We start from the raw sequence: 24015 nt of genomic DNA on the forward strand, positions 1-24015 counted from the left end.
GATTACTATAGGCCTTTTCACTGAATGATTGCATGGAGAAAAAACAGACTCACGAAGACTTTTCCAAACATGTGATACTCTTATCCCTTTTCACTTACCATACCCAAATAGAAAATTGGTTGTCGAACAGGTGTGTTGTATCTTAGCTCTAATGTTTCCATACCTTTAGAATATCTCAAATAGTTTTTAAAAGGTAAGCAGTTTCAAAATAGTTTTTTAATGTTAGCATTTATTTGTCTTTTGTGTTGTCTTGTTCAGTTAAAGGTAACCCATGTGTAAATAATCTTTTTAAAGTGTAAATTAATCTATTTTTATACTTTTATAGGTGTATACATTTCCAAATACTCAGACTATCTTCATGCAAGACCTTGGTATCATGGGAAGTCTGGTTATGTTGTAATTTTTAATCTAATTAAGGTAAAGACTAAATGTGCTTCTATGTAATTTTTCTTTTAAAAATGAAAGATTATCAGTCTGTGATAATGTTCTTTGCAGATCATTTGCTACACATAGTCCTTGCCAAAGACAGCTATCTAAAGTCAGAGAAAATAACTGCTTTTTGCTTTCCTTTACGGACAAAGCTTTTTTTGAATTCATTTTATAGATGATCTATGAATATGTTTTTTTAAAAAAAGCTTCAAAATAATACAACAGGTATTCAGTGAAAAGCTTTCCTCTCACCCTGTCCCACAATGGCACTTTTTAAATAGTAAATAACAGAAAACGAGTAGCTGCTTATAAAGCAGTGTGATTTCAGTTATCAGAGATGAATTTAGAAAGCAACATTCATTGATTTAAGTTGTCAAAATGAGAAACCTTTATATATATATTTTTAACCCCTAAAACATTGAGACCTTGTTCACAGTTTCATGGGGCACCTGCAACTGATGATCTCAGAAATTTTTAAATGCCCTTAAATAGTCCAGTATAAATGAATCACGCAATTAGAATTTTCACTCAAATAGTAGGAAAACTCTAATTTTAGAGGTTGGGGGGCTTTTTGAGGACATATTCTGTGGTCTCGTTTTGGTTTTGCTTTTGTTTTAGCTTTCCTACTATCTTAAGTTCTTTGGTCATAAACCTAACACTACTGATTTTTTTAAGAGTGTGAACTCTTCATATTCCAAAACTTGTCCCCAAGAACTGGAGGGAAAGTAGCATTGCATTGGCTCATAGTCACTGCTTCCCTCCCTTACTCTTCCCTCTCCTGCTCTGTGATAAGTGCTGTAGTTCTGCCGCAGACAACGTGCCTGTCAGCTCAGGTAACAAACATTTTTTGCTTATGTCAGATTGTGCCTCGCCATTGGTTTCGTGCCCCCATATCCCACCCTGTCTGGTGGATACTGCTGTTTAGTTTTTGCCTATGTGCTCTCAGTCTTCCTTACTTTACTGCTTAGAAGCCAGCCCTGCCCAACATCATAAGCTGTTTGATGGGGAGAGAATACAGGTTTTGATTGCTCACTGAAGTACCATTTATATTATTTGTCTTCTTAGTATTGCCTTTGGTGGTCCTGTTGATGAAGAGGCGGGACCTTGACAGCAAACATGTGTATATGTTCTTTATTAGGCTACTTTTAAATAAATCCTAGAGTCAGATTATTGCTATTTGAAAACATTTGATTAGTCTTAATATTTTCATTCTAGGGAAGAGTCAAGTTTGTGTCTGAGAATTATACAACTAACTATACCAGCCCATCTTCTGGCTATGATTGCCACGTGGCTGTAAGTACTAACAAGTTTTCTCACAAGACAAGTCAGTTTCGCACCTTTGAACTGAATCAGGTATAGTCACCTGGGAATAAATCATTTCTAAATCTAAGGAGTTAAATTTTGGGGTTGGGTAGGGTTGAAATAAACTTGATGCACGTGGAATTCTGTAGTATTACCCTGATAATACTTATTTTGCTTCTTTCAGTATTACCTCTATGAACTTTCAGGCAGCACTGTTATTGAGCGACCCAGACAGATCTGTCCTTATGTGATTGTAGCTTTTCAGTACAGGGAACCTAAAAAGATGGCAGCACCAGCTCATAATCATAAAAGCAAGTAAGTAATTATGTACATACTTGGTTTTACTGGATTTCTTTCCTTTGCTCTTATAAAATATGCTTCTTTTTTTTTCCCCCTAGACTTGAACTCAAAGAAGATGGTAAGAAGTTATTTAATTGGTTCTTTTAGCTGTTTCTTTAAGTAAATGTTTTGTTCATAAATAAAATAATCAGTTTCTTTCTTACCCTCATTTCTCACAGTTCTCATCTATCCATGGAAAGGGAAATTAATTATTCAAGGCTGTCTGATGTGTGATATAACTCTTTGGTCCTCTTACGGCACATTGGTTCCAAAACAACTGTAAGTATTGAATAAGTGCCTTTACTGATGCTTGTATAATTTTTTGATTCTCATTTTGAGGTCTTGCTTGTTGGCACTGGTGTGAAATACAGCAACCGTACTTGGTTTTAGATTACTCCTGGGGAGATGTATAGAGCACAGGGCCATGACACAGGAGACCTAAATTCAGATATAAATCTGACCGTTGCCTTGAAATAAGTTAGTTTTATAATCTTTGACAAATCACTTTTTATATTTTAGTATCTTAATCCATTTATGGGAAAATGATCTCTCAGGCTAAATTAATTTACTTGATGCTAGAAGTTTGACTTTCCCCAAGAAACAACTTGGACTTGCCTAGATAACAGATGCAACAGATTCTAGCCACTGAATTCTATTAGAATCTTTATAAGGTTTGCAGTATCTAGCTTTTTAATTTTCACACGATTTTCCTAGACTAGTATTAGAGTAGCCTTTACATGTATTTACATTATGATGAATTACAGTACTTGCTTCTGCAGAGAGAACTGTGAAGGGCATCTTGTGATATCTTTTTGTTTAATCTATTCTTAGTTTGCACCCAAAACTGTTGAAAGTTAGACATGCTTTAATTGAAAAATAAAATGAAAACTGGTGTGCTATTAGAAATCATTTACTTTCTACTGGCCTTTTTTAAGAAGAGAGAGGGAATTTATAGCCCATAGAATAAATTAAGGATTCTGTGAATAAATAAATGGGAGAGAAGGGAAAGTTCTTTCTCACTGTAGAGTGCAACTAATAGGTATAGAAAGAGCGATGGAATTTGGAAATCACATTTTGGCAACATCATAATAATCAGTGGAGGCTTGATGTAGTAGGTGAAAGTTTGATGGTATTTACATATCTCGCAAAGGAAAAAATAAAGACTTTACAATGGAAGAAGCTACAGAGACCATCTTAACTAAGTGGTTAAGTTAATGTCACCAGGAGAGGAATAAACATCATGTGCTTCCTGATACGATGCACAGAGAATAACACGATATCAGTCTGTGGTGCTCCTGCCAATCTAATCAGGAAGAAAGGTTAGACATGCCCAGATTGAGGGACATTCTGCAAAATAAATGGTCTATATTATTCAAAAATATCAAGGTCACTGAAGATAAAGACTCAGAGATTGTTGCAGACTGAAGGAGACTAAAGAGACATACGTAAATGCAATGTGGCATCCTGGATTGGATCCTGAACCAGAAAAAAGTACCTTCTTTTGTTACAAGGGACCTTAGTGAGACAGTTGGCAACATTTGAATGAGGTCTGTAGGTTAAAAAATTGTCCTGTATCATTGTTAATTTGTTGATTTTTGCTAATTGTTTTGTGGTTATATAAGGAAATATTTTTCTTAAGGGTACACATTAAGAAGTATTTGGGGGGAAAGGAGGCATCTGTAAGTCTGCAAGTATTTAAAAATGAGTTTTAGAGAAGGAAAAGGTAGTCAGGGGAAATGATGCAAGTCTGGCTGCGGTTCATCCTGTGGCACTGCATGGTCGGCAGTCCCATATTATCAAAAGTTCTTACGTAGTGTAATTTCTAGAAGATTCTCGTTCCAATATGCATAATTCTTCCACATGTCTGGATATTTTGGTTATAACAGAAATGCATGCACTCAGAAAATGGGAACGCATTTGCAGACCATGGTTTATGAGGTCACATACTCAAAAATCTATACTATTTATGAATGTGTACATTATTTGATCTGGCGTTTATAGATTTAAGAATTTTTTGTGGTTATAATATTTTTGTTTGCTTTATATTAGAAGACCAAAACTTATGAAGCTGTAGTTTCAGTGCTTATTACATTACATGATATTGTTATTTTGTTTCTTAGACCACACGAACTAGACTTTAAGTATGTAATGAAAGTGTCGTCTTTGAAAAACAGACTACCAGAAGCTGCTTTTAGAAAACAGAATTACGTGGAGCACAAAGGTCTGTTCAGATGTCATGGTACACTGCATGTCCTGAGCTCTGTTCCAGTTCTTTTCCACCCTCTCTTTCATACACACATGCACGCGTGCATGTGCACTCTCTCTCTCGCCCTCTTACTTCTGTTTTCCCTTAAGTACTTCTTAAAAGGGTCTTTTGTGAAAGGTGTAGAGTAGCTCTGTGATTCAGTTCTTGGGAGGTTCCCTCTCTACCTACTTTCTGGAGAGTTTATATCGTAAATGGGTGCTGAATTTTCTCAAAAGCTTTTTCTGCATCCATTGAGATCATCATAGGGTTTTTATCCTCCAATTTGTTAATATGGTGTATCACATTGATTGACTTGCGTATATTGAAGAATCCTTGCATTCCTGGGATAAACCCCACTTGATCATGGTGTATGATCCTTTGAATGTGTTCTTGGATTCTGTTTGCTAGTATTTTGTTGAGGATTTTTGCATCTATGTTCATTAGTGATATTGGCCTGTGGTTTTCTTTCTTTGTGACATCTTTGTCTGGTTTTGGGATCAGGATGGTGGTGGCCTCGTAGAATGAGGTTGGCAGTGTTCCTCCCTCTGCTATAATTTGGAAGAGTTTGAGAAGGATAGGTGTTAGCTCTTCTCTAAATGTTTGATAGAATTTGCCTGTGAAGCCACCCGGTCCTGGCCTTTTGTTTGTTGGAAGAATTTTAATCACAGTTTCAATTTCACTGCTTGTGATTGGTCTGTTTATATTTTCTGTTTCTTCCTGGTTCAGTCTCGGAAGGTTGCGCTTTTCTGAGAACTTGTCCATTTCTTCCAGGTTGTCCATTTTATTGGCATATAGTTGCTTGCAGTAGTCTCTTATGATCCTTTGTATTTCTGCAGTGTCAGTTGTTACTTCTCCTTCTTTCATTTCTAATTCTGTTGATTTGAGTCTTCTCCCTTTTTTTCTTGATGAGTCTGGCTAATGGTTTATCAATTTTGTTTATCTTCTCAAAGAACCAGCTTTTAGTTTGATTGATCTTTGCTATTGTTTCCTTCATTTCTTTTTCATTTATTTCTGATCTGATCTTTATGATTTCTTTCCATCTGCTAACTTTGGGGGTTTTTTTGTTCTTCTTTCTCTAATTGCTTTAGGTGTAAGGTTAGGTTGTTTATTTGAGATTTGTCTTGTCTCTTGAGGTAGGATTGTAGTGCTGTAAACTTCCCTCTTAGAACTTTTGCTGCATCCCATAGGTTTTGGGTCGTGTTTTCATTGTCATTTGTCTCTAGGTATTGTTTTATTTCCTCTTTGATTTCTTCAGTGATTTCTTGGTTATTTAGTAGCGTGTTGTTTAGCCTCCATGTGTTTGTATTTTTTACAGTTTTTTTCCCTGTAATTGATATCTAGTCTCATAAAGTTGTGGTCAGAAAAGATACTGGATACGATTTCAATTTTCTTCAATTTCCCAAGGCTTGATTTGTGACCCAAGATATGATGTATCCTGGGGAATGTTCCATGAGCACTTGAGAAGAAAGTGTATTCTGTTGTTGTTGGATGGAATGTCCTATAAATATCAGTGAAGTCCATCTTGTTTAAGGTGTTATTTAAAGCTTGTGTTTCCTCATTTATTTTCATTTTAGATGATTTGTCTGTTGGTGAAAGTGGAGTGTTAAAGTCCCCTACTATTATTGTGTTACTATGGATTTCCCCTTTTATGGCTGTTAGCATTTGTCTTGTGTATTGAGGTGCTCCTATGTCAGATGCATAATATTTACAGTTGTTATATCTTCTTGGATTGATCCCTTGATCATTATGTGGTGTCCTTCTTTGTCTCTTGTAATAGTCTTTATTTTAAAGTTTATTTTGTCTGATATGAGAATTGCTGCTCCAGCTTTCTTTCAATTTCCATTTGCATGGAGTATCTTTTTCCATCCCCTCACTTTCAGTCTGTATGTGTCCCTGGGTCTGAAGTGGGTCTCTTGTAGACAGCATGTACACAGGTCTTGTTTTTGTATCCCTTCAGCCAGGCTGTGTCTTTTTGTTGGAGCATTTAATCCATTTACAGTTAAGGTAATTATCGCTATGTATGTTCCTAGTACCATTTTCTTAATTGTTTTGGGTTTGTTTTTGTAGGTGTTTTCCTTCTCTTGTGTTCCCTGCCTAGAGAAGTTCCTTTAGCATTTGTTGTAAAGCTGGTTTGGTGGTGCTGAATTCTCTTAGCTTTTGCTTGTCTGTAAAGGTTTTAATTTCTCCATCGAACCTGAATGAGATCCTTGCTGGTAGAGTAATCTTGGTTGTAGGTTTTTCCCTTTCATCACTTTAAATATGTCCTGCCACTCCCTTCTGGCCTGCAGAGTTTCTGCTGAATGATCAGCTGTTAACCTTACGGGGATTCCCTTGAGTGTTATTTGTTGCTTTTCCCTTGCTGCTTTTAGGATTTTTTTCTTTGTATTTAATTTTTGATAGTTTGAGTAATATGTGTCTTGGCATGTTTCTCCTTGGATTTATCCTGTATGGGACTCTCTGCACTTCCTGGACCTGACTGGCTGTTTCTTTTCCCATGTTAGGGAAGTTTTCAACTATAATCTCTTCAGATATTTTCTCAGACCCTTTCTTTTTCTCTTCTTCTTCTGGGATCCTTATAATTCAAACATTGGTGCTTTTAATGTTGTCCCAGAGGTCTCTGAGACTGTCCTCAGTTCTTTTCATTCTTTTTTCTCTATTTTGCTCTGCGGTAGTTACTTCCACTGTTTTATCTTCCCGGTCACTTATCCATTCTTCTGCCTCAGTTATTCTGCTATTGCTTCCTTCCTGAGAATTTTTATTTTCATTTATTGTGTTGTTCGTCATTGTTTGTTTGCTCTTTAGTTCTTCTAGGTCCTTGTTAAACGTTTCTTGTATTTTCTCCATCCTATTTCCAAGATTTTGGATCATCTTTCCTATCATTACTCTGAATTCTTTTACAGGTAGACTGCCTATTTCCTCTTCGTTTGGTCTGATGGTTTGTTACCTTGCTCCTTCATCTGCTACATATTTCTCTGTTTTCCCATTGTGCTTAACTTACTGTGTTTGGGATCTCCTTTTCGCAGGCTGCAGGTTCGTAGTTCCCTTTGTTTTTGGTGTCTGCCCCCAGTGGGTAAGGTTGGTTCAGTGGCTTGTGTAGCCTTCCTGGCGGAGAGGACTGATGCCTGTGTTCTGGTGGGTGGGGCTGGATCTTGTCTTTCTGGTGGGCAGGGCTGCGTCCAGTGGTGTGTTTTGGGGTGTCTCTGAATTTAGTATGATTTTAGGTAGCCTCTCTGCTAATGGGTGGGGTTGTGTTCCTGTCTTGCTGGTTGTTTGGGGTGGGGCGTCCAGCCCTGGAGTTTGCTGGCCATTGGGTGGAGCTGGATCTTAGCGTTGAGACAGAGATCTCTGGGAGAGCTCTTGCCGGTTGATGTTACATGGAGCCGGGTGGTCTCTGGTGGTCCAGTGTCCTGAACTCGGCTCTCCCACCTCAGAGGCTCAGGCCTGACACCAGGCCGGAGCACCAAGACCAACCATGTCAGCCACACGGTGGGTCTAGGGAGAAACGGAATTTTTCACAATAGCATTTTAAAATAGGAAATGTTCTGTGTTTCTGATTTTCTCCACAGTCTGTTGCCAAGATATGTGCTTCAATATGTATGAGGTGAAACTGTCCAACAAACAAGGGGAAAAAGTAGATAAACTAACAGAGTACATTAAAAGGGAGCAATTGGTAAGAATCATCAGTTTAAAATATTATTATTATGTTTTCCTTAAATTGAGAAATTGATATCTGTTTATTAGTTGGCTCTGCCTAGATTGAATTGTTTTAGCTTGCTCAAAAGGATTTTTTTTTTTTTTTTTTTTTTTTTTGGTCACGCCACACAGCTTGTAGGATCTTAGTTCCCTGACCAGGGGTCCAACCCGGGCCCACAACAATGAAAGTGCCAAGTCCTAACCACTGGACCGCCAGGAAATTCCCTTAAGAGGATATTTATCATTTAATATTTATTGACATGATATGTATTGGCTAACATGTTCATCCCCTTTGTATCTTAGTTTACTTTTTCTGTGTCTCACTAGTCAGTTCATACTCCTGGTTTTAAGTACAGGAGGACAGTTTTTCTCAAATCCTTTTTTGTTGTTGTTTTTGTTTTATGATGGAAGAATTGAGTAGATCCCTAGTATTTCTGCATTAATCAAAGGAGATTGATTTGTGGGATATTTCTTTAAAAGTGACCCTTGTCAACACATAGGTGTATAAAGAAGAAAAAGTTGCTGCTTCTATTGCTTTCATAGCGTAGAAAAGCACGATTCTACTGAGAAATATGTAACATCCAAAGACCTCTCCACTGTGTTAACCAGGGCTCCTCGGTCTGAGGATAGGAGTAGATGCTGACCTTACAGTGAGTGATTCCCAAACATCCCAAAGGAAACAGTGTGCATGGTGGAAGTGACCAAACAAGTCTGCTCAGCCCTTTAGTGGCACAACGGACTTATCCCCATAGTAGACAGTATGAAACCGGTAAATTAACAGAATAGATAGGTGAGCTGCCTTGGGGGAAGTGTCAGGTAAGATGCTTGAGTTGCACGTAACAGAAATTCAGACTGGCTTAAACAATAAAGAGTTTTGATAGGCTTACTTTTGAGTTTTAGATGGTAAAGCAAGTTCAAGTGCTGTTTGCTCAGGACTCTTTTTCTTTCAGCTTCTCCCTCCTCTGTGCAATAGTTCTGTCCTAGGCTGCCAGTCAGGGCTGCGTGCTTCCTTTTTGCATGCAGAGAGAACCCGTCCTCCAAACCATGGCTTCTGTCCTTAGACCAGTTCCATCATCTGCATGTCTCTCAGCAGCAACTAGAAAGGGAATGGCCCACACTGATTAGTTCAGGCCACTCAGAGCCCACCTTCCAGAACTGGGTGCGAGGTCAGGGCCCCCATTCTGCAGTAAGGAGGTGCAGTGGCTGACACAGGATGCTGAGCAGGTGACCACTGAATATCGACGGGGATTACAGGCTATGTGTTTTCGAAGTAGTGTAGTTCATTTTATATTTGGAAATTCAAAGGAAGGAAGTTCAAAGATACTTTGAGAAAATGCATTAGTGAAGGGTCTACTTGTGAGTGCTTCTGGTATTGAGCTCAGGAGACTCGGTGCCCAGCTTTACTTCACAGTTTGTGTGTTAATTACTTAACAGAAATTACTTATCACATAAGGTCCTTCGCTCTCAGTGCTCCAGGCTGCTTTTCCTGCCTCATTTTATAATGAATAATCTTTACATATCGGTCTCCCTACCTAGACATCGAGCTCCTTGAGGGTAGGTATCATGTCTTAAGCATCTTTGACACCTTGGTGCCTGGTGTATAGTGGACGAGCAGTAAATGTCCCTTGTACCTACAACACTGGACTTCAAGAACAGTACTGAGGAAGGTCTCTTCTTTAAAAGGTGGTAAAGACATGTATGGCTGGATTTTTCTGTGTGTGAATGGAAAAGGCTAGAAGTAGATATTTCAAAGATTCTATGATTTTTTTCCCCACAAAGGTTAAAATAGGAATTTTATATAGCCCTTTCAGCGCGTAATTTGAGAGACTAATAAGATACACTACATATTTGTTTTACGTGCACATATTTTGGAATAAAGGAATGTACAGTTTTAAGCAGATATAGGATTTTACTTTCATCTATATTACAAAACTAAAATTCAGAATAATGTAGCTAATTATTGTCACTTTTACTCTTTACACCGATAAAAAGATAAAACAAGAATTACATCTGTTTGCTGATAAATACCAAAGATATGGGTATATATAACTGTTGATACATTTATTCAGTAATTCTTTCTTGAGTGCCTACTGTGTGCCAGAAGCAAAAAGACAAATTGTCCCTGCCGTCAAGGAACTTACAAGACTATAGGAGACAAAAATGTAAACCAACCAATGCATAGGGGCTGTGATAGAAATGTTTGGAGACTCACAATAGTGATTGTTCCTGTGGGTGAAGTTTCAGTCTCATAATTAGTTCCAATAAATAATTAGAAAAGAAGTCTTTTTTTCATACTTGAGTTGTTGAATAATTTATTGATTTATCATATTTGTAGGCTTACGACCTGTCAAGTTTTGAAGTATGTTTTATCACTTTATAAAGTGGTATCTTTTATTCTGTTTTTTTAACTGACAAATTACTGTATGACATTGAATTTTATCTTTGTTAAGGGTATATAGGCTTTTGAAATGGTGACTAATGGGGAAGAAGAGCTGTTATCTCTGTGATTTAGAATGACAGAAGATGCCACTGAAGACTGTGGTAGAGGGAAAATAGAAGTATTTATTTTCATCTGCATTTCTTATAACCAGGGGACCTAATGATGTTATTTCCTTTTATTACTCATCTCTTAGGAAGCTGTAGAAAGGATTCTTTTAATGGATGGTATCTTCCAGTTTTTCTAGTCCCAGGATTCTGTGATATGTTTTGTATTAAAATGAGCTTAACATGTTAATCATAGGTCTGATTGACCTTGAATTTGTAGTGGCTAAATGGGAACAGAGCGGCTACTTAGCAGTATGAAATGTCCAACATGTCAATGAAAAAAAATGAAAGAGGTTGTTTCTGATTGATTTGTTATGTAATTGAACACTATCCTAAAACTAACCCATGATGTTCTAGTTATTTATTATATGTAGCCATAACAAGGCCAAGATTACTTGAATGCTAAGGAGCTTGCAGTTTCTGATACTGGGGACAAAATTGTCCTGATTCCCATAAATACTGACATTTCAAGAATTTTTTTCTTTAACTTTTCATGAGCTTAAAAATCACTGAAGAATGTGGTAGAGGGAGAAGGAGAGAGGAATTGAATCTTCTTTCTTGCTATTTTATGTTTAAGGCAATCGTCAAATGCTTAGAAGATCGAGAATTTTTCATTTTACTTACGTCGTCAGCCTTAATGTCAGAAACAAGTAAGAACAACTTTTTGAATAAATGTTTTTCAGTATGTTTACTTTTATTGTGTAAGATCAGCAACCTCACGTTTCTTCTGATTCTCATTCTGTGTAGGTTTTGGAGAGGAGCAGATGGGTCTTCACGGGTTGCATTTATTCCATTCATCCCCGTCAGCAGGTAAGGACCAGGACTGGCAGTTCACTGCACCTGTGGGCCATTTTTCAGTCCTCATCTTAAACTCTCAGCAGCATATGACCCTGGTAACTCTTTTCTTCTCTTAAATAACTTTCTTCCTTTACTCTCCCTGGTCAATCCTTCATCTCCTTTCTTTGTAGGCTTATCCTTTCCTGTCTGCTCCATGCTCAGATATCCACCTGCCTATGGACATTTCTTTCTACTTAAATGTCTCAGATGGTCCTCACATTCAGCATGTCCAAAACTGGATTCATTTGTTATGGAACAACAAGAGCTGGGAGTTGGTTTTATCATAGTCTCCCCGTCAGTAGGACTTAAGGTCCTCACAGAAGCACTTCCCTCTGTCTGGACTACTTGTCTCCTTCCCCCTGATCAGATGATGTTGATCGCCCCCCAAGCCAGAACCAGGAATTGCCTGCTAGGGGCAAAAAATATTGCTCCTGCAGTCTGTAAATAGATATACAGTATATCTGTGGTATTAGAATTTCAGAGGGCAGTTAGGAAACAAAGTCTAGAAAGGCTGTCTTTGGTGGGGGTAGATAATGAATAAAATTGGAGGAGAAGTGCTGGTCTAGCCACTTACCCATAGCTGTCAGGTGTCAGTTTAAATATCACTTTATTTATTCCCATCACCACTCTTCCTTCAATGAGGACCCCTAGGCTTTTCACCAATATAATTTAAATATTTATTTTTATAATTATTTAATGCCTGCCTTTCTTGTATTCTACTGCATCCCTACTGCTTAGCAATGTCAGGCACCTAAAAAGTAATAAATGCTTGCTGAGCAAATAAATAAATTAAAGTAAATGAGTCATTTCTTTTTGTCATATGAGGAAATTTTCCTCATTGTTTTATAATCACACTGTGTATGTTTAAACATGATTTGTATTTATAAAGCTACAACCAATCCAAAAAAATTTTTTAATTGATGTTTTTAAATTGTATTCAGCTACTCAAAGCAGAGAACTGCTGGCATTACCTGTTTGGAATAAGCAAAATATTACCAGTTATAATAACATAATGGCGATAGCTGCTTGCATTTTTCAAGCATTTACTACATTGATATTCTGCTAGGCACAATTGATTTCACAGCCCTTAATAGGTATTTTTATTGTGACCATTTCAAAGATGAGGAAACTGAAACTTAAACTTGCCCAAGGTCAAACAGCTGAGTCTGAGCTGGCTTCCAGCTCTGTTCCCACACTGCCTCCCTCCGTATGCAGGAGCTCTGCCTTTATTCTTATTTTTAGGTGTACACTACCACCTGAATAAGAAACATTAGTTCCTGTACCATTTGGGGTTGAACAGCACAGGATTTCTTTTTGAGTAAACATTGGATTGTTGTGTTCAATGCTCACAGCCTCCTCTAGTTCGTTAAGACACTTTTCTATTTCTGGTCACTCAGAAATGTTCAGTGCTGGGGTTATTTGTTTTAAATTGAGTGACTCTTCGCTTAGCAGACTTAAAAAGTTCTTATTCTTAGATTTCATAGTAGCCTGTTACAAATCGTTCTGACTTCTGCCTTTCCAAATTCTTGAAATAATGACGTTGTCTAGAAAACTGCTGCTTTATCGTGAACTGTTAGCAGTACATAAGAACTTTGTCATGTTTTATTTTTCCTTTTACTATCTAAATGAACTGCAGAGAAAGGAATTTTTATTTTAATGGCTAGCCACATTTTCCCATTTATTTTTATTTGCCATTCTTTTCCTGATACCTGCTCAAGTATAAACGTATTCAGCTAGGTGTTTCTTAATTTTGCAGTTACTTTTTCGTTAAAAAGAATGGTATACTTCAGTTTAGTAGGCACCAAAGGTCTTTATTATCTGTGGGTTTTTTATTACTGATAAATTACATTTTCTAGGATTTTATTACCTATTTCTCAGTGACCTGACCTTTTCTCTTTTTTCCTGTACTCTTTTCCTTTAGGTTATTGAGTTGCTGAAAAATTAGCATTTCAGTCAGAGAGTGAACCAGGGAGAGGAAGTAAAATACAGACTAGTCAGTCTAGTTACATAATATTAAAAAATTGCATTTGCTAGAGAAGGTGATGAAATATATAGCAGTAGTTACCATGAGAGTTGGGGGTTACTTAGGGTTTACTTTCTTTTAGTTCAACTGGTTTGTGTTGTAACTCTAGTTTCTTCCAGTTTTATTGAGATATTATATAATTGACATACAGCACTATATAAGTTTAGGGTTTACCAGCATAAAGATTTGACTTACATACATTATGAAACAACTACCACAGTAATTCTAGTGAACATCCATCATATCATATAGATACAAAATTAAAGAAAATAGAAAAAACATTTTTTCCCTTGTGATGAGAACTATTAGTATTTCCCTTCTTTTTCCTTCTTTGGCTGCGTTGGGTCCTCGTTGCTGCAGGCTTTCTCTAGTTGCGGCTAGCGGGGGCTACTCTTCATTGCAGTGCACGTGCTTCTCATTGTGGTAGCTTCTGTTGTTGCAGAGCACTGGCTCTAGGCACGCGGGCTTCGGTAGTTGTGGCATGCAGGCTCAGTAGTTGTGGCTCGCAGTCTCTAGAGCGCAGGCTCAGTAGTTGTGGTGCACGGGCTTTGTTGCTCCATGGCATGTGGGATCTTCCCAGACCAGAGCTCGAACCCGTGTACCCTGCAAAGGCAGGTGGATTCTCAACCGCTGCGCCACCAGGGAAGTCCCAGTATTTACTTTCTTAACTTTCATATGTAACGTCAGCAGTGTTAATTATTTTTTATTATGTTGTACATTACATCTTTAGTACTTATTTATCCTATAACTGAAAGTTTGCACCTGTGACTACCCTCTTAAGAGAATTTGAAGTAGGTCATATAAGGTACAGATTAGATACATTTTAAAAGCAGAAGATGAGAATAGAAAAGTAATTCTGCCAACTCTAAATGCCGGTGCATTGAGCCCACGCTGGGCTCCTGGTCAGATGAGATGGAGCTGCAGGCGGGCCTGCCTTCTTCATTCTCACCTGGTGATCCCATCTGAGTGACTCTTTTTTGGTTCTGTGTGTGCGTGTTTTCATATATATGGAGATAATATATGTTCATTAAGTGCATCCATAAGTCTTCTATTAATTGCTATTTAGATTACCATTTGAAACACTGTATCATATTTAACCATCCTGTAATTTTGTAATCTAAAGCGTTTTTTCCTGCATGTTTTTGAAAAAACAAGAACTTTGGGTTTTTAATACATGTGTATATATTTTAGGGCTGAAAGACTTGAAAGTTGAAGATGACATCTCATCGAAGGTGGTACCTATTTTACCTGCCCTTAATTGTGCCCTGCTGGAAGCAAAGAAATCATTTTCTGAAAAAGGAATCTGTCCAAACACATTAGTAAAGCATAATCTCCAAGAACTGTACAAGGTGGACAAAAGTCCTTCATTGACTGCTGCTTCTCAGGATGGAATTAAAGAGACTGCATTCTTTGGCAAAGTGTCCAGTGGTTTTGACTTGACTCCTCCAGCTGAAAAGTGCCCTTTACAGTCTTTAACTCAGTTGAGATCTTATTCTTCAAATCCTAATGGGTACATTTTGGAAGTATCTACTGCACTAGACTTATTGGCAGACTGTCCTCAGTCTCCATGTATTTCAGATGGAATTTGTGACGCTGGATTTTCTTTAGTTATGACTCCAAATGCTGAATTTCACGACTCAGCGGCGGAAGTAAGAAAAGAAACAGAAACACAAAAGAATTCTGAAGAGATGTTTAAAGCAAGGCAGGGAGCTCTGGTCCCATTAAGTCCCGCATCAAATCTGAGAGTTCAGCGTAAGAGAAAAGCAGGCACGCTGCCCGTGGTACAGAGTAAAAGGGTGAAGTTGTGCCATCCCTTTCCCAGAAGAACTCGTGGTGGAGCAAAGAAGCGTCCAGACTCTCGCACAACTCTCAAGTTCCGTCAGAAAAGAGAAAACGGTAAGCATGGTCTGTATGGATTTTCAGCTGAGCAATTAGTAATAACTGTTGTGTGTTAACCCTGTTCCTGTGTGACCATCCTGGACTGTAGCTTGACAGTGTCCGTTAGCTCTCTCCAGGTGATCTGTGTGCATGCTAAAGTTGGAGAAGCGCTAATCTAGATAACATGAAAATCAAGAAATAGGACAAAAGCCCACCCACCAAAAGCTTGTATTTCACTTGTAAAACTGCTCAAATCATCACTCAGTTATTTACTTACCTGTCTAAGAAGTACGGTATTTCAGATGGAATTTATTGATGCTGGATTTTCTTTAGTTATGACTCCAGGTGCTGAATTTCACGACTCAGCGGCGGAAGTAAGAAAAGAAACAGAAACACAAAAGAATTCTGAAGAGATGTTTAAAGCAAGGCAGGGAGCTCTGGTCCCATTAAGTCCGGCATCAAATCTGAGAGTTCAGCGTAAGAGAAAAGCAGGCACGCTGCCCGTGGTACAGAGTAAAAGGGTGAAGTTGTGCCGTCCCTTTCCCAGAAGAACTCGTGGTGGAGCAAAGAAGCGTCCAGACTCTCGCACAACTCTCAAGTTCCGTCGGAAAAGAGAAAACGGTAAGCATGGTCTGTATGGATTTTCAGATGAGCAATTAGTAATAACTGTTGTGTGTCAACCCTGTTCCTGTGTGACCATCCTGGACTGTAGCTTGACAGTGTCCGTTAGCTCTCTCCAGGTGATCTGTGTGCATGCTAAAGTTGGAGAAGCGCTAATCTAGATAACATGAAAATCAAGAAATAGGACAAAAGCCCACCCACCAAAAGCTTGTATTTCACCTGTAAAACTGCTCAGATCATCACTCAGTTATTTACTTACCTGTCCAAGAAATAAGGTATTTCAGATGGAATTTGTGATGCTGGATTTTCTTTAGTTATGACTCCAGGTGCTGAATTTCACAACTCAGCGGCAGAAGTAAGAAAAGAAACAGAAACACAAAAGAATTCTGAAGAGATGTTTAAAACAAGGCAGGGAACTCTGGTCCCATCAAGTCCCGCATCAAATCTGAGAGTTCAGCGTAAGAGAAAAGCAGGCACGCTGCCCGTGGTACAGAGTAAAAGGGTGAAGTTGTGCCGTCCCTTTCCCAGAAGAACTCGTGGTGGAGCAAAGAAGCGTCCAGACTCTCGCACAACTCTCAAGTTCCGTCAGAAAAGAGAAAACGGTAAGCATGGTCTGTATGGATTTTCAGCTGAGCAATTAGTAATAACTGTTGTGTGTTAACCCTGTTCCTGTGTGACCATCCTGGACTGTAGCTTGACAGTGTCCGTTAGCTCTCTCCAGGTGATCTGTGTGCATGCTAAAGTTGGAGAAGCGCTAATCTAGATAACATGAAAATCAAGAAATAGGACAAAAGCCCACCCACCAAAAGCTTGTATTTCACCTGTAAAACTGCTCAAATCATCACTCAGTTATTTACTTACCTGTCCAAGAAATAAGGTATTTCAGATGGAATTTGTGATGCTGGATTTTCTTTAGTTATGACTCCAGGTGCTGAATTTCACAACTCAGCGGCAGAAGTAAGAAAAGAAACAGAAACACAAAAGAATTCTGAAGAGATGTTTAAAGCAAGGCAGGGAGCTCTGGTCCCATCAAGTCCCGCATCAAATCTGAGAGTTCAGCGTAAGAGAAAAGCAGGCACGCTGCCCGTGGTACAGAGTAAAAGGGTGAAGTTGTGCCGTCCCTTTCCCAGAAGAACTCGTGGTGGAGCAAAGAAGCGTCCAGACTCTCGCACAGCTCTCAAGTTCCGTCAGAAAAGAGAAAACGGTAAGCATGGTCTGTATGGATTTTCAGATGAGCAATTAGTAATAACTGTTGTGTGTTAACCCTGTTCCTGTGTGACCATCCTGGACTGTAGCTAGACAGTGTCCGTTAGCTCTCTCCAGGTGATCTGTGTGCATGCTAAAGTTGGAGAAGCGCTAATCTAGATGACATGAAAATCAAGAAATAGGACAAAAGCCCACCCACCAAAAGCTTGTATTTCACTTGTAAAACTGCTCAAATCATCACTCAGTTATTTACTTACCTGTCTAAGAAATAAGGTCATTCAGTTTCTGAACTGTCCTCGGACAAATTCGAGTGGAAGAAGAGGATCTGCTAAAATCAGGCACACTAAGAACAGATGGCAAAAACTGATAAGTGATAGCCTGAACATGTTTAAAGAGGGGGGAAAGTGCCTGGACTCTCCCAGAACTAGAGCATCCTGGGGCAGAATTTCTAATCCTTTGTGTGTTTTAAAAGTGGTCGTCTGGATCCTACTACAGACCTACTGAAACAAGGTCCAGTGGCCTCGAGACATATATATTGAAACAGTTCCTCAAGTGGTTTTGTTGCCCCCTGAAAACTGAGGGAGAATCAGCGTCCAGAGCCATTTAATGTTAGTCAAATGCACTTCAGTGAACAGAGCACGACAAATAACACAATTTTGGCTTAGAGTCATCTCAGATTATGTGTGGTGTATTTTGTTTAAAACTAGGGAACTTATGCTCTATGACCCCTTAGCGAAGAGGTGAGCAGACTTGGGCCAAAGGGTCCCTCAGGCATTACCTGTTGTCTCTGTACTTCACTGTGCTGGCACAGGTGGGCGGCTGTGACTGAGGTCTGGCCCTTCACAGAAAAAATTTGCCAACCCTATCTATAGTATTTTGAATTTTAAAATTCTGATGCCTAAAGAAGAAACACTGGAGGTGTGTGGATCCCCAGGATCCTAGATAATTAAGATTTTACCCTGTGGTTTAACAAGTAGTTATTTCTGGCCAATTATAGTTTGAGAAATTGTGTGTGTGTGTGTGTGTGTGTGTGTGTGTGTTTAGGAGGGTGGTAGAAAGAACGGCAGTATGAAGCAGCAACTCACACTCTACATTTCCTCACAAATTCCAGGCCAATCATATTGGGTTTCTCTCTATATGAACCATTTTAAAGGTATTAAATAAATTACCTATAATTCAACATATATGTTGTCACTGTTTCTCAAGTGTGCTAATTTCATCCACTATAAGAAATATGTTTTAGGGATGTCCCTGGCAGTACAGTGGTTACAACTCCACACTTCCAGTGCACGGGGCACGGGTTTGATCCCTGGTCAGGGAACTAAGACACAACATGCCACAGAGTGTGGCCAAAAAATGAACAACAACAACGATGTGATTAAACCAGCCAAGATGACTAAATATAATACCACAAAAGCTCAAAAAAAAAATAGAAAAGAAATACATTGTATATTGTAGTCCAGTACACACAAATTCATACATTACTGAAACAGAAATTTCAGGAAGCATTTACCCTAACTATGTGTAATACAATCTGATATCTTCTGTTTCATTTAACAAAGAATTGAGGTTGCAGCCCATTAAGTTTATTTTATAATACACCCATGGGTTATTGCATGCAGCTTGAGAAACATGTCATTGAGTGATGCAGATAAGCAGGGCAGTCCGTGCAGGGTCACCTGTTTCGTGTTTCTCCTTTTCCTCGCAGGACCTAGGTTGTGAGAGATGTTCCCCTCCCGCCCGTGCAGATGTTACGCTTCCCCTAGTCTTGATCATCTCATCTTATTTTCTTTCTCTTCTTAATTTAGTCTTAACAGTTTTCCTGCTTGACTTATATTTTGCCTTTTTTTATGCTAAAAATTTTAGAAATTGTAACCAGTATAAAATCAGAAGTCTTACTCTGAAAACAAAACTGCTGCTTTATTGCCTTTGATAGTTTAGTAGGGAAGAAAATAATTAGACCCAGGGAAATGTACAACATTAAGAGAGTCTAAAAGCTTTTTTAAAAAACCGTTTATTTTTCTAACCTTCAAAAGAATAAAATGAAACTGGTCTCTTTTCTACATTTCACTAATAACCATCACATTCTGAAACTGTTTAATATGTTTTCTGTTCTCAATCAATTAGAAATAGTATTTTCCATATAACGTGATTTTAAAATATTTGCAAACATTCACACGTGTGATTATTTTATATAGTCAATGGGGAAAACGTTTTCACAGGGAACATTTATTAACATTTTTTTTTAACTCTTAAAGGATTGAAACACTTTCTGCGTGTGATACAAGCAGGTTGTTAATAGTTTTTTCTCCTCATGTGCCCCCACCTTTAGTTCTTTCCTTCCTTCCCTGCGAGAAGTAAAGCTGAGCATTTTGTAAGAGAAATGAGCAATTATAATAGATTTATAGGAAGTTAAATCAGAAGAGGACTTTCTTCAATGTACCTTCCTCTGTCTTCTCTTAAGAGATGATTTTTCAGGCAGTGTTAAAGCTTTGATATTTAGGTGTAGTGAAGGAAAATATGTAAGATGGCTCTTTGTGAACCTACAGTCTCTTCTCTACAGTGTGATCATGGTTTTAACCACATGGCTTTGTGGGAGCTGTGTCGCTTTTGTGTAAATTGAATTATCCGTCACCCTGTGCTGTGAACTAGCATGTTCAGCCTTACCTGCCACATCAGTCAGCAAAGATTATGGAATCTTTTTTAAAAATTAAGTCATGCCTTGTTTCTATAAAGTTACTACTCTGATATTTTTCTCCTAATCCTAATTAGGGGTATAGACCAACACTTAGCAAGTTCAAAAATCTTTTAATGAAATACCCCCAATTTTATATTTTATTCCCCATTATTAAAGTTTCCCCCCCAAAACAAATCAAAGGAAAGCTATGCTGATAAATATGTGCGCCCCCTACCCCTTAGAAAACGGTGTCTTTTCTGCATAAGGTGCTGAAGTGCTGACTGCACAGTTTGTACAGACAACCAAATTGGATTGGAAAAACCAAGAAGCTCCTATTTCTAAAGATGTTCCAGGGTCAACGAATGCTAAAAGGGCAAGGAAACGAGAGACATCTCCAGTCAAAACTGTTCCAAGGGCTGAGCCACCTGTGAAGAATTCTCCACAAAAACAGAGGGAAAATATAGTAAAAGGCAATCAGAATCCCAGAATCAGAAAGCAGCCGCAACCTGGTAAGAAGTCCTCTTCCTGTAAATTTCAGCACCGTAATACAGACTAATCGAGATTATAAAGTAGTATATTGAAACAGTATAAGATCAGTTGAAATCTGTCACGTTCTTGTGGTCTTCTTTAGTTCAGACACTGACAGGACAAGTAACTTGGTTTCCCATTGTGAATAAATAAGAAAGTGCCAAGATTCATACCTTCACTAAATAGACCCTACTTTTCATTCTGCAGAAAGCCTGAACATGAACTGTTTAGCAGAGTTAAAGTATAAATGGCCTTTTTTAATGACTAAATTCACAAGCAAGTAGCATCTGGCAGTATTTTTCTGGACCATAATCAGTTATAGAAGATATTATAAGTTTGTCCAGAGGGAACTGTAAAGACATGGTTCAAAGCAGTCAGTAATCTCGAATCCTGTATTTCACTTGTATTTTTTCTTGTTTTTTTTCGGTACGTGGGCCTCTCACTGCTGTGGCCTCTCCCGTTGCGGAGCACAGGCTCCAGACGCGCAGGCTCAGCAGCCGTGGCTCACGGGCCCAGCCGCTCCGCGGCATGTGGGATCTTCCCGGACCGGGGCACGAACCCGTGTCCCCTGCATCGGCAGGCGGACTCTCAACCACTGCGCCACCAGGGAAGCCCCTGTATTTGGTTTCAAAAGGCATTAAATTAATTTTAAAAGCAGTTTTACTTTTCTACTTCTACTTGTGCGGAAGTGAATAACCAAGTCTCCTTCTGTGAGCCAGCAGCTGACTGCTGGTTCCGTGTTCCACCTGCTGGAACCTCCTCGTTGCTGGCACGTTCCCTCATCAGCGCGGACCTCACTTTTCTCCCAGCTCCATGTCCCTCTTCACACCCGTCTCTCTGAGTAGAGTGCAGCTCCACCAAGCTGCAAAATCTATACATTTTACAGTATCTTCGGTATTGAGTCCTACTGTGTTGTATGTGTGGTGGTGTTTTTTGTTTAGAAAAACCTTCATTTCCTCATATCTCTGTATTTCCATCAGTTTTCTGTCTAATCTCATGATTCTACTTTCTCTCATCTACCTTTAGGTTTTTTAAAAGCCTCAAATTTAGTGGAATTCAGGGAAAGAAACTCTTGTTTTGTTGGGGTGATGGTATTATGGATGAGCTTGGTTTTTTCTTTCCTCATTGTTTAAAAAAATTTTTTCGGCCACACCTTGCAGCATGTGGGATCTCGGTTCCCTGACCAGGGATCGAACCCACACTGCCTGCATTGGAAGCGCAGAGTCTTAACCACTGGACCACAGGGAAGTCCCTTTCCTCAGTTTCGTTAATGTTGTTTATGGCTGAAGATTTTTCTGAAAGCTCCTCAGTCATATCACCGTACAGCCTGTAGAGAGTCATACCCAACACAGCCTCTCTGCTTGTCTCCCCAGGCAGTTACGAGGTGGTCTTACCCACGGGTGCACATTTCTCTCCTGCCGTTTCCCAATGCGTGCCTTCCCTGCCAGGCACACGGTGCCACCCACACGAACCACGCCTGTTGTCACTCCTGTGCAGTCCCCTCTGCTCAGCTAAGTCCACCCGGAGTCATTTCCTGATGCTCTGATCTGCACTCATTTCTCCTTTTTTTTCCATTTCTTTTTTGGGTTTTTGAGAACGTTAAAGAGTTAATTCATACTATTTTCCAATCATCTGGTGTGTCTTGGTCCTGTCTTTCCAATTAGTTTGTGAACAGGATGAGTATAGATACATACATAATGCATTGTATTCCCAGCCTTGTCATTAGAATTCCTTGTGCTGAATTGGCTTCTATATACTTGTAGGCTAATCGATTAGTGGGAGGAGGTGTGCAACTGGGCATTGGCAGAAAAGTGAGCCCAGAAAATGAAAAGTTTCCAGAATGGGTATTCAGAAATAGGGCGATTTGTATTGCAAGTGTCTGTATATATTGTGCAGCCACATTCCAAGTTAAAATTTTAAGATTACCACCTTTTAAATAATGTGTTAATTTTTTCTTTTATTTCTTAATCACCCATGCTAATCCACTTCATTTCTTTTACTTGAAATATCAGAGTTTAAGAAGGCTCAATCATTTTGTTACTGAAACTAATGGTTTTCTGTCCTTTTTAAAGTTTTCAATATAGTTTTTATTTACTGAACTCTTTAATTTTTTATAATTTATTTGGCATCATTTTATCTATATTTCTTAAAAGAGATAGATGATCAGTATTGTATTTTTAATTAATTGAAAACCTCTAGCAAGTCAGTTATTAAATGATTTACCTGAAATGACACATATGAAAATGAACCCTTTTTCTTGACTCAATACAGTGTTCTCTAGATTCGACCTTCCTCATAGTGATACTCAGTGTAAGAACCATAGTATTTAAGGATAGAATGAACTTAGTGTCAGTAAACACATCAGATCCTAAAATGAATGTGTTTCCAGTACACCCGGAGGGTTCACGAGACAGCCCTCTTTGGGCCACTTTCTCGTACCTCACCCCGTTGGGCTTTGATATTTTAAATAAAAACTGGGCAGTGGTTGATTAATTTTACCCTCCTCACCATACACACACTCTTGTCATTCTGTTTGATGACCTCATAGGCCAGAGTTTTCTCTGTAAATGTACTGTCATTGGGCTTTGCAGACAGGTTAGTAATTTATTTCAGACCTGCTACTGCTAATTCTAAAGAGGAGCACAGTTGGCTTTTCTGTCCATCCAGCCACCTGCTACAGGGACTCACTGCCCAGTATTGTTGAGAACTTTGTCCTTCATGATAATCACATTTTAAAAGGCTGAATCAAAGTCCTGAGAAGGCAAGTAAACCACCTGAGAATGTTAGTTTTCTGACCGAATGCCAGTGGGTAGATTTGAGTACCTGCTGTAAGGAGAATTATCAGTAGATGAGGAGATTTGCTTTTTTGCAGATAGAATAGAGAGGAAATGTTTTTAATGCAGAAACTGAAGTTTTAAAACTTGAAATTAATTGGCGATTCTGAATATTCTTACTTTTCTCATTTTTTATTTGTATCGTAACGTATTATAATTAAACATCAGTACGGTTAAAAATCATCTCTATTTTGAACTTAGGTGGTTTCTCTAATAACTTGCCAAGGGAAATGATTTCTAAGAAAGTACATTAACCTTCTATAATATACACTTTAAACTTAGAAATTCTTAGATTCTCACTAGATTGTAAGCTCTCTGAGGGCAGGAGTCTTGTTTTCTTGTTTTTGTTTTTTTCTCTTTGTATATTTCTTTAGCTGAGCAGTATGCCTTGTGTGTAGGTCAGTACGTGCAGGTTTTTTTTGTTTGTTTGTTTTTGTTTTTTTGCGGTACGCGGGCCTCTCACTGTTGTGGCCTCTTCCGTTGCGGAGCACAGGCTCCGGACGCGCAGGCTCAGTGGCCACGGCTCACGGGCCCAGCCGCTCCGTGGCATGTGAGATCTTCCTGGACCGGGGCACGAACCCGTATGCCCTGCATCGGCAGGCAGACTCTTAACCACTGCGCCACCAGGGAAGCCTGAGTACATGCAGTTTTGAAGGGTGATTTCTTTTTAAATTAATATGCACATTCCTTAAGACTTGTTCCTTGGTAAATACATTATAATACATCAGGAAGTTGGACAAGACCTCACTCTGGTAATAAAAATTTAACATACAATTTATGCAACATATCAAGAGGTTTTTCTTGAATATGTTGACTTAACTGTTGATTTTCACTGAACCATAGGAATATGACAAAGAAT

The 24015-nt window shown here is 38.8% G+C and overlaps 1 protein-coding gene across 1 annotated transcript in view; it reads left to right on the forward strand.

The window, feature by feature from the left end:
• Positions 1 to 843: 843 nt before the first annotated feature.
• Positions 844 to 24015, forward strand: part of LOC149750853 (protein TASOR 2-like) — a 34759-nt gene continuing 11587 nt past the window's right edge. The window contains exons 1-10 of the mRNA XM_089902617.1: positions 844 to 1782; positions 1916 to 2149; positions 2250 to 2349; positions 4191 to 4291; positions 7882 to 7985; positions 11130 to 11202; positions 11300 to 11362; positions 14604 to 15308; positions 15624 to 15911; positions 20061 to 20303. Of these exons, the coding sequence (XP_089758743.1) occupies positions 2297 to 2349; positions 4191 to 4291; positions 7882 to 7985; positions 11130 to 11202; positions 11300 to 11362; positions 14604 to 15308; positions 15624 to 15911; positions 20061 to 20303 (1630 nt within the window). The 5' untranslated portion in view covers positions 844 to 1782; positions 1916 to 2149; positions 2250 to 2296. The remainder of the gene's footprint in view (positions 1783 to 1915; positions 2150 to 2249; positions 2350 to 4190; positions 4292 to 7881; positions 7986 to 11129; positions 11203 to 11299; positions 11363 to 14603; positions 15309 to 15623; positions 15912 to 20060; positions 20304 to 24015) is intronic.

This window comes from Delphinapterus leucas, chromosome 1, assembly GCF_059928025.1.
Source record: "Delphinapterus leucas isolate spDelLeu-1000000601 "Yukka" chromosome 1, BTC_Dleu_Yukka2, whole genome shotgun sequence".
Lineage (NCBI taxonomy): Eukaryota > Metazoa > Chordata > Mammalia > Artiodactyla > Monodontidae > Delphinapterus > Delphinapterus leucas.